Consider the following 12,205-nt stretch of genomic DNA (forward strand, 5'->3'; position numbering starts at 1 on the left):
TATATATATAAAAATGTGTATGTTTGAAAAAAGAAAAAGAATGACTTCACTGGTAGTTCTAATCAGTTTACTTTTTTATTTTCTAATTTTTTAATAATATAAATTTTAGTTCATGGATATATCCATTTATGTAAATCTCTTCCGAGCTTTGGTTTAAAAGATAGATGAAATTTCATATGAATTAATTCAAACGTCTATGTTTAGAAGCATGGGCGTTAACTTGGCAAGTATATAACAATTACAATTTTAAAAAAAACAACTAAATTATAACAGACAAAATAATTTAGTAAATAGAATCTACAAGTATTTCTTTTGATCTCGAATAATATTATACCAAATTTGTTTATCTCAAAGACAATCTTTGGCTATTATAATAACATACAACAACAATATATAAGTATATAAATTAAGTATCAGGGTCTTACTTAATCTAGAGGCGGTAATAAAATGTGTAAATAAATATAAATGATATACTACTATATTGGCAATATATAACAACTCTTCTCTTTTATTTAAAGGTATTGATATAAAAAAATTGTTTGAAGTCACTAACAAAAAAATGTTCTTTATTTACTTAGTTTATCAGAGGGAGAATTCTGTAATAAATATGAAGAGAAATCTAACAAAAAAATGTTAGGTTTCTTATCTGGAAACAGGTGAGCATTTTTATCTGTTTCTAAATGTGAAAAATACCATATTTGTAAAATAGTAGTGACCATGTGGTTGTAGAATATTGTTACAGTAAGTCTCACCTAACACATATCTTTTTGAAATAAAATGTATTTAAAAACAATGTGGATCAGAAATCTTTCTTTGTTTTCTTTTAATCATAGGTATAGTATTTTTATTATGTCCACCTGTAATATATTATCGTGTGCCTCAGAGATTCAGACAGAAACTTGAACCAGTCACCAGCAGGATTATGTATGTGATGTCATTCTTCAATATTTTTTGGGTTATTATCCGTGGTAAGTGCTTTTTGATGTGTGTTACACTTTATTTACAGTTAGATGAAAATGTCAATGGATTGTTAATGCTTTCAGTTAAATATTGAGCAAAACATAGAGATAGTTGGTCATAAACTCACTGTGTTGTTTGATTGTTATTATACCATGGGCATATTCTTGTAAATAATGTTTTTTAAGCATTTACTAACTTTGCCACCTACTTCAAAGGTGAGATTGACATTTACCTCAAAGCCACCTTCAGTGATTAATCCAGGGACTTAGACCTAGGCCACGGTAAGTTATTGATCAAACTTAGCTACACTAGCTCTAGAATTTGATGAGAAGGGACCCAGCTGGAAAGAGATCCAGGATGTAGTCATGAGGGCAAAGACAGGTTCAGCCCCATGACTGAATGAAGTATCTTAGAAGTTGTTCAGAAACTGCTTGAAGATGCTCCATTTCTGTGGAAGACTGCAATGAGGAAGAAAATAAGAGGAACAGGTAAAATATGCTGAGCTGGTAGTGTTATGTCAAGACAACAGGTGGTTATATATGGGTTTTAGGCCAGTCTCTCTTCAGCGCCTACAAAATGCTGGACATTGAAAATCATAAAAGCCAGTTAGCACAAGACCGTCAAGCTGGCTATAAAGGTGGCTATGGATCAGGGAGTATGAGCCCAGTCGATACTGGTTGGGGTGTCTTGCGGTGTGTTGATTGTTGAGAGACTCAGAACACTCAATGACCTTTACTAACATCACTGAACATCTGTCTAGATGTGCTTTTATCTTTTACCTGTTTCAGTCATTGGACCATGTTGGATTTTAGTCAAATAAATCAACCCCAGTGCTTATTATTTCTTTAAGCCTGGTACTTGTTCTAACTGTCACTTTTGCAGAACTGCTAAGTTATGGGAATGTAAACATACCAACACTGGTTGTCAAGCAGTAGTCTCTCTCTCTCTCTCACACACACACACTCTCTCTCTCTCTCTCTCTCTCACTGGCTTCTTTCAGTTTGTCTGCCAAATCCACTCACAAGGCTTTCCTATAGTAGAAAATATTTGCTCAGGGTGCCACACAGAGGGACTGAACCCGGGGCCATGTGGTTGGGATACTAACTTCTTACCACGCAGCTGCAAAAAACAAATAGTGACTGGACAAAAAATGAACAGATATGTCAGTTATCTGAAAAGCAAGAGTAAAATGAGTAATAACATATTTAAAGTAATTAAAATTAAGCTTTTATTAAAGAGAAAAATGATCATTATTTCAATAAATATTTTGGTCAAGTAAGGCAGGGGAATTTGAATTTATTAAAAATAGAATCACTACTTTTAAGAACAATCTATATCTTTTATCATGTACTTGCAATGAGGTAGGTTAATTGTTTTCATTTGTACAATAACTGTCAAATTTTTGAGCTGAGTATATTCATTAAACAAGTAACTTCTGTTGTAATGTCTCTTTTTTTTTTTTCTTTTTTCAGAATCCTATATTTTACTCTTGTCTTTCTCATTTAATATTTCAGCAATCAGAGGTGATGGCTGCACTACTGAAAATGAAATCAATTCACATGTGGGATTACCTTCTGATGAAATTAAGCTGAGTGATTTATATCCCGAAGCTGATCCTACAGCACTGTCTACAGCAGCAACTGAGAGTGAGGGTGAAAGGACTCCCGATCATCTAACTCCAGCTCTTTCTGAAAACCACTCAATTGAGAATAGTGATGGTAAGTATGGCAGTTTCTTTCTAACTTTATCTGCTCAAACTCCATGTTTGTTTATTATTATTTTATTTCATTTGTATAAGCTTCTTATTAACCAAATAATATATATATATATATATATATATATATATATGTATGTATGTATATATATGTGTTTGTGTGTGTGTGTATATATATGTATGTATGTATATATATGTGTTTGTGTGTGTGTGTATACATATGTATGTATGTATATATATGTGTTTGTGTGTGTGTGTATACATATGTATGTATGTGTACATATGTATATATATGTACATATGTATATATATGTATACATGTATATGTACGTATGCTTTTTTTTAATTGTTAAAGCAGCAAAAACATCACAAAATACTGCTACTCAGAGTTTGGCATTCCCATTCATTGGGCATTTGTGGTGAAGAATGGAAAAAAGTTGTGATTGTATGTGTAGTATATATTTTGATATGATTCAATTTTGACAAATAAGCACTTGAATTTGATTGGTTAATTTTGCTAACAGTTTTTTTGGAAGCATGCAAATTGAAACAGTAGATATAAATATACATATATATCATGTAGTATGATATTGGACAAAACCTTGAGTTCTACTTTACCTGTTGATGGGCTTTTATGCAGATAGATGTATGTATATCTGTGAGTGTGGGTGTATGTGTGTGCATGCACATGTATGTATATGTAAACCAACAGGTCTACATACAGACAGGTAGGTACATAGGGTATATGAACAGACAACCACATATGCAAATAGAGACTGAAACACATGGCCACATATACACACACACTTGTCCACACATATGAAGATGTGCACCCATACATACAAACATGGTACATAGCAGCAAAACACACACACACACACTCAGACATGCACACACAAGGAGACAGCGGTACATACATACATATACACACATGCACACACATACATAAAAAAAAACACACATATGCAAAATACATACATACATACATGCAAACACACACGTACATACATATATACATACACACACATACATACATATATACATATGCACACACACACAGACATACATACACACACATGCATGCATACATACACACACACTGAGACACACACATGCGCAAAAACAGAACGCAGCGTAAATAACGGACAGAGTCAAGACTATTGAAAAGGTTGCAAGACGCAACGAAAATTTTAGGAAAATAAAAATAAGAAATAAGTGGAAATTTTAACAGTGAGTGTGTTAAATTTTAAGCACGATAAGAAAATGACTCTCCCCAGACACAACAGAACATGCTTCAACACACGAAATCACATAAAAAATCTTGCAAACCAAATCTAAAAACGAAACATAATAATATTATAACATTTATTTAGCCACATGAGTGCCAAGGAAGAAACGATCTGATTGTGGAACCTCCAAGACTGTGACAGCTAGGGATTTAAGGAATATTGGCAGCAAGTTATGTGGAATATCTGGACAAACAAGCAAAGCCATTTTCACCACCTCTGGACTCGTGTACCGAAAACCACTAGATGTCGCATCCTCAGGACCATGGTTTCTGTGCAAGAACCCCTGAAACTGCCTTCTCACAGGAGTTTGAGGCTTCAATAGACCCAAAAGTACATTACATTAAACATGAGTTGTGTTCTGTTCACTGACAAAACCAGGGTGACCCTTGACAAACCTGACAGTTGGGCAAAAAGTTGGGTCTATTTTGGAGATGAGTGTCACCAACGTTTATGACGTCAACACCAGGGTAGAGGAGTCATGTTGTGGGTTGGTATCATTGGGGACAGACTTGTTGACTCAGTCAGTGTGCCTGAAGAAGTTAAAGTGACTATAGCCACCTAATGCAATCTCCTGGAAGTGGTCCTGAATCCCTGGCTAGATGACATACTACTGTCATTTTTAAGGCTCATATTCATACATGAGAACACTCCTTCCCACTCTGCTAGGACCATTCAAGCATTCCTAGGGTCTTATGGCATACAAAGTGAAAGGTTGATAGTGTGGCTTCTAGCATCTCGGGATCTCAACCCTATTGAAAATCTTTGGTCCATCACTAAACAAGGTGTTTATGCTGATGGATGCCAATTCATGTTAAAAGATGTCTTATAAGTGACCATTGAAGCTGCAGCAGTGGCAGTCTAATTTGCTACTATTAAGAAATTGACAGATTCTGTGACTAATAGGGATTTTGAAGTTACTCCTCGAAATGGCACTCATGTGGCTAAATAATTCATTATATCAATAAATGTTATAATATTATTATGGTTTTCTGTGAAATATATACTTAATGTATGCTTAATATGTATCATTAACCTTCATTTTCTGAAAAAAAAAATGTCTAGATGGGCTATTTACATTCAAAAGCTATTAGCGTGGTTCATCCAAAAACTGAAGAATCTGAAATAAAAAAGAAAGGACATTACACAGAAAGGACATTGCACACATAGCGTGCAAACAAGCTGGGAAAAGTTTTATCAAAATCGATTCACAGAAAACCGAGAAATCCTAAATTTCACTCCTAAGCTATAAGCGTAGTTCTGCGTGTATATTCCCACAGAAATTCCTTTCGATATCTGGAAAATAGCAGAAGAGAGAACTCTCTCCTTTCAAAATCTACTGGTTAGTCTTGGAAAGAGCAGTACCATACAGACACAGCACACAGAGGTTCAGTGAGGTGCAATTTATACCTAAGTGAAAAATTCTTCATCCTCTTCCAGGATGCATATACTTTAAACCAAAGGTCAGAACTCTTAAATTGTTGCAAGCATGCTTCAAAGTATAGAATGACTAATGTAAAAATCCCATACAGATAGCAAAAAATTGGTATTTGCATTTGATAATTTCACTTAAATTGACAAAAAGCTATCATATATCACCTCACATAACCTTCATTTCAGCTCTTTTCATTTCAAGAAACCTTCAACTATATATAAATTATATATAAGAACTCTTTAATACTCTTAAATTTACCCTCCCGAAAACTACAAGAAATTTTATATAAATAGTCTTTTGCCTACTGAACATTTCAACAATGATAGTTTTAAATATGCACCCAAAAAGACAATCCATCATTGTCCATGTATTTTGTAAGTTCTTATTAATCATTAATATTTTTTATTAATATTATTATTATTATTGAGTGAGAGACCAGTGCATGCCATCAAAGTGACATTGGGGTAAAATATATGAAGTTCAGTATACCCATCATGACTACCCATCTGATAAGGGTACACCAAGCACATGCATCACAAACATATGTGTGCGACATGGTGATCACATATCAAGATAAACAGCACTTGACCTTGCAGGTGGCACCCAGTTAGAATTTTCCTCAGGTTGAGTTGCATATCCTCAAAAAGTCCCTGAATAAGAGCTGTCTAAGGGTGTTGAACGAAACACCCATGTTTCCAATGGTGAATTATCCAAACCCCAAAGAATTCCTCTCAACACATGATTATGATGCTTCCCCACTACTTCTGCTTGTGATCGGAGATGCACATATCGTCAGCCACTAAGGGACATGCTTACCTGGTTAAGGTCAAACAACCGACAAGTAACTTTATGGTATTGAGCAGAATATTTGCTGTTGCTCATCTTTTATACCAATACAAAACAATGTACATGATAACACTTCCAATCAGTTAAGATCAGAAGCCATGAGAGCCACTGCCTGGTACTGCATCTATTATTATTATAAGGTGCCCCTGCACATGTGAGAAATTATATATAATATGAAGTTCAAATTTACAGAAAACAAAATATGAAGATTAGTGAGGGAGCAACAAACAGGTGTGTTGGTTTGAGACTGGAAAAGAATAGAAAAGTTTTTGATGTTTTGAGCCTACACTCTTCAACGGAAAGGGTTGAGAAGAAAAAAAATGTCTAGGAATTAACATGAATGGCCAGAAGAAAGATGCTTAGTGAAGGGGAGATAATAATGGTAACCCAGCTGAACTAGGATGTGTAAGCATGTATATGTATGTAAGAATGGTGTGTGTATGTGTGAATGTGGGCAAGCTTAAAATTATGTGAGCCTGTATGTGCATATGGGAGTGTGTATGTGTGTCAGTAACCCAGTGCATGGAGTGATGTGTGCTTTATATATTTGTGTGCAAACACTTGTGTGTAGCAGCTAATATGTGCTTGTTCAAGTGGTGCGTGACCTTAGAGTGTGTGTGTGTGTTTATGTGCAAAAGTTGTATGTGGTTATGCATGTTGTGTACATGTGTATATTGTCTGTATTTCTACATATTGTGTGCATATGCATAGTGTGTTTTTAGGAGTGAATACTGTGTGTTGGGGGGAATGCTTGGAGGTGTAAGATGGGATAAAGGTGATGAGAGGTAGGTATTGTGTGTGGGAGTGTGCATAATGGTGTGTGGTATGGCTACTGAGTTAAACAGTGTGTAGGGGTTTTTGTATAGTGGTTGGTGTGTGCGTAATGGTGTGTGTTATGGGTACTGGGAGGTGTTGGATGCTATTTTATGTGGAGTGGGTCAGTGTGTGTGAGTGCATGGTCATGTGGGCATGTGTGTAATGGTATTTGGTGTGAGTACTGAGTTGAACAGTGAGTATGGGTGTTTGTATAATGGTGTGTGTGGTGAGGGTACTGGGTTAGGTGGTGTACAGGAGTGGAGGGGAGAGGCAGTTAAAGGTGGGAGATGTGTGAGGTTGGTTTTAGATGAAGAGAAGCAGTAAATTAAGGCCATAAGGAGCAAAGGGATGAAAAGAGATCAATTCCGGTTCACAGCAGAGCTGGGAGGCTGGATGGCCTCTTTTCAAAGACAGTTCAAACATGGAAAGATGTTGTAGTGAATGACCAGTCAAGTAGAAGTAGTGTGAGACTGGTGTGTCATTGCTGAGTTTGATGTCTTGGAGGTGCTCAGTGAACCAGTCAGCCAATGTACAGGGAAGGACAGAGAGAGCAGGAAATGCAGTAGATGACATTGTTGGAGGTGTAGGTAAAGGGGTCAGTGATCTGATAGGAGTGGTGGTGGGTGCTGGTGAGGATAATGACATTAAAGAACTAGGGGCAGCTGTGACAGTGTAGTTGAGAGCAAGGGAGAGAGTCAGGTTGGGTGCGAGGAATAGCACAAAAACTACAGACCAGAAAGTCACGTTCCAAAAGTCCCAGCTATCTTGTCTAGAGTGGAGACCATGTACTGCAGTAGCTTGGGATTCAAGAACCCACAGCTGTTTAATGCCTTGCAAAATATCTGAGGGATCTTCATAGAATAGGGATAGATGTTTTCAAGAAACAACTGGATCTCCTGCTGTCCAAGGTCCCAAATGAGCCTATATCATGGCAAGAAGCTTAAAAGAGGGAAGCTCTGTTGAACCCCCTCCTTCACCAAAAGCCAATTACATAAGAATGACCACTTAAAAGGTGATTACACTGGTGGTGCCTCCAGTATGGCCATAGTCCTTGGGCTGAAACATAAAAAAAATAAGTCTATATATGTCACACACACTCACACACATATATATATATGTGTGTATGTATATATATATCTATATATGTATAGGTATGTATATACGTATGCATATAAAAATAATGGCAAATGGAGACAAACACTCAAGATGTTATTTAAATCATTTATATCACCATATCACCAACATATGTTTTGATAGATGCATTAAAATAAATCCGAGAGGATGAATAATGTGGAACAATGCATCAATCTTATCAGGGAGGATATAAACAACAGTGTGTGTATCAATAAGTCATTTTAACAGATGTAAGAAACTACAATATATGGCATCTATATTGGCAGACAGGACTGAACCCTTAATACCAAATGAACCAAGGATTAACATCAAGGACCATAAAAAGAACTTCCAGGATAATCCTAATTTGCCCAACTAAGTCCGATATAGGTCGACTTAGCAAATCTGTTCTGGATACTATACTACCCCGAATAATTCCTAATCTATGGTTTAATACGGATGAAGTGATATATTGGCTTAAATCCATTGAAAATATACGTAATTATTTGTTTATTGAGTTTGATTTTTATGTCTTTATTGCCCACAGGGGGCTAAACATAGAGGGGAAAACAAGGACAGACAAATGTATTAAGCTGATTACATCGATCCCAGTGCATAACTGGTACTTATTTAATCGACCCCGAAAGGATGAAAGACAAAGTCGACATCGGCGGAATTTGAACTCAGAATGTAACAGCAGGCGAAATTCCACTAAGCTTTCGCCTGGCGTGCTAACGTTTCTGCCAGCTCGCCGCCTTATTCAATTTGATATTAACAGTTATTATTCTAGTATATTTCCTATTTTTAACAAATCTCTAATTTTTGCAAAAAACCTTTCTCTTATAACTAGAGATTAAATTTACATTATTCTTTTAGCTAGGAAGACTATCATAGAATTTGAGGGTTAGCTATGGACAAGGTCCAATACCCCTGATAATTTCGATATAGCTTTGGGCTCAAGTGATTCAGCTGAAATCACTAACCTAGTTAGTGCATATCTATTAAGGTGCCTCAAAAGTGTAATCCCTGAATTGCAAGGAAGTTTATATAGAGATGATGGTCTGTTCATTATCCCTAGTGACAATAAATCAGTCATAGAAAGAATAAGGAAGAGAATTAGAAAATTTCTTAAAAGCTTCAACTTAGGTATTACGTTTGAATATGGCACAAAAGTAGCAAATTTCTTAGACACTACATTAAACATTAACTCAGGATTGTACCATCCTTGTAGGAAACCAGGTGAAGTTACGAGGTACGTAAACAAATTATCAAATCACCCCCACCCCCCAATGTATTAAAATCAGTGGTTAAAAGTATTTCTAGGAGAATTACGAAATTATCAGTGAATAAGGACATTTTCAATACCATTCCACCACTACAACCTTGCTTTGTCTAAAGCAGGATACAACAAGGAAATTACTTTTCTTAGTCCTGAAAATACAGCACCTAAATATAGTGAAAGTAATGAGATTTTAAGTGATAGAGGGATTACAAACTTACTTGGTTGGGAAAACATACCAACTAGAAAAGCTTCCAGCAAACCCATCAATTTAAATAAAAAAAATAAGCAACAACAGAAAAGTAGATGCTATAACAAGTAGGAATTTTAGTTTAGATAATAAGGGAGATAAAGGGAATGGACAGGTTGCTCTACTCTATAAGGATCAGAAAAATACTGGTAATAGAGACATACCTAATAATCAAGCCACGATTTTGAAAGGCGTTGAGAGAACAGGTAGATTCTGCCCTTACATGCGCTGTAAGTCTGAAAATAAGGACTTGATCTGGTATATAACATTCCCGTCAACTGTGCCATGTCCATAAACATATATAGGAAATTTATGACAATTTTAGTAAAAAACTTTCCTGCTTCCCATAGGTACAACAGAATTTTTTCCCGGAAGACAATTAGAATCTCATACTCTACTCTCCCTAATATGGGTACCATCATAGCAAGGTTAAATAGAAAGGATATTAAATTAGCAAGAGGTGGTAATAATAATAATGTTAATGTCAACACTAACTTAAACCCCTACAATGTGAATAACAATATTAATGGAAATGTAGATAATAGAAACAGCAGTACAAATACTTCTAATATATACAATATAGACTATAGCTCTGGGGTCCATACTAACACAGGGACTACTGATACACTTGTTGATACTGGGATGAATGTGAATAATACTACAATTGAAGGAAGGAGAGATAATACTGGATATGAAAATAACGCATAGTAATAGTAGGATTAATATTAATAGTAATTTTAATAATAATAACGGTATGAATATCAATAATATTAATAGTGGTAATTCTCCTAGTTGCAATTGTAGGGTTAAATCCCACTGTCCGTTATTAGGCTGATGTCTAACCCAAAACGTACTATAACAACTGTAGCTGGTAACTTTGCATATATAGGATGTTCAATAAATATGAAAAAACACATTAATAACCATTTTTCATCGTTTACAATCATTTACAAGCTGTGACCCTAACTTCATACAGTTCTTAGAAGTGTAGTATATTCTGAGTCACATAAGTAGCAACATGGAATTTCTCTCTCTTCTTGCTCTGTTAGAGAATTTCAGTAAAATTATATTAATGTGTCCAACTGATTAAAATATTCTATTTGTTTATGCAGCTGAGGATAGCCCTGCATTTAAATTGATGTAATGATTGCATTGTTCAATTAAATGGAGCCACTTGAAATGGTCGTACTGCATCACCTCTTGATATCTTGTTGCTTATTTTGATTTTATTCACCTTTGAGTTGTATGGATAATACCACACTAACTTGGTGCTTCAACTTAAGTACCTAATTCAACTGAATCTCAATTATTTCTTATATATATATATATATATATATATATGGAGAGAGAGAGAGAGAGAGTAGTGCTACAACAAAGCAAACAAAAACTTTTGACTTACCTCTAGGAAGAACATTATATAAATGTATATGCATATATATATACATGTATATGCATATATATATACATGTATATGCATATATATATACATGCATATGCATATATCTATATACATGCATACATACATACATATAAATGCACACATATACATACATGCACACATACATACATACATATAGATATATTGAAAGCAAAGTTGTGTAGGGAATGATAATAATTTTTAAAATTGCCGTTAAGAAATTTGACAATAAGGCGAGATAAGAAGAGAAGGAAGAGAGAGAGAGAGAGAGAGAATTAAAGGAGAAATGGAGGTATATGCAAATAGAAAATAAGTGATAGATTGAAAGAAAAGATGAGGTAAAGAATAGGAGGCATGGGAAGTAAGAATAAAGATTATGTTGCAGATATTATTAGGTAAGGGGTAGATATTATTTGAAATAGCTGAAAGAGTGTTTTTTCCAATGTAAACACGTTCTTTGTAGGTGTTGGCTAGTGTATGTTTGGAAAAGAGGATAAATAGTTGTTCATTCATACAAAAAGGACAGAATGATTTCCCTTTATCATAGGGAAATGGTCTTGATAAAATTTTTCAATCTAAAGAAAATTGTTTATTAGAGTCTTTGAGATGCCAAATTGGTTTACTAAGACCTGTAGAATTATGTTTATTACTGTATTTAAATGCAGAAAGGTGATTCGTGATATGCTGTTAATATAAATTGAAGTTGGCCGACCATTGTATTCTTTCTTGTCTTCAGGTTCACGGCCAAATGGTTGGGTGGATTCGCGTGAAAAATGGCACACATGTGCATAAATTGGAACGTGCTTTCTATTTTTTTCCTAGCCCCCATACTTACAGAGAAAATCGATTAAAACAACCTGCGTGCGTGTATGTGAGTGTGTGTCACTGAAGCCATTCATACATATATACATATTAATAAATAAACTGAATGAAAAATTTCAGTTATCTCTCTCTCTTTCTTTCTTTCTCTCTCTCTCTCTCTCTCATATACACATACACCATCAACATTACTCTCTCTGTCGCACATACCCCATCAGACATACACACTCACACACACACAGACATACACACGCACATCAATTCTCCCCT

General features: G+C 35.1%; 1 protein-coding gene across 4 annotated transcripts in view; it reads left to right on the forward strand.

Annotated features, from left to right (window-relative positions):
• LOC106872228 (reticulophagy regulator 3-like) overlaps positions 1-12,205 on the forward strand; it is a 110,942-nt gene that overhangs the window by 79,769 nt on the left and 18,968 nt on the right. For all 4 annotated transcript variants that reach the window (XM_052970552.1, XM_052970551.1, XM_052970553.1 and 1 more), the window contains 2 exons: positions 834-968; positions 2,475-2,678. In XM_052970552.1, the coding sequence (XP_052826512.1) occupies positions 834-968; positions 2,475-2,678 (339 nt within the window). The remainder of the gene's footprint in view (positions 1-833; positions 969-2,474; positions 2,679-12,205) is intronic.

This window comes from Octopus bimaculoides, chromosome 9, assembly GCF_001194135.2.
Source record: "Octopus bimaculoides isolate UCB-OBI-ISO-001 chromosome 9, ASM119413v2, whole genome shotgun sequence".
Classification (NCBI taxonomy): Eukaryota; Metazoa; Mollusca; class Cephalopoda; order Octopoda; family Octopodidae; genus Octopus; species Octopus bimaculoides.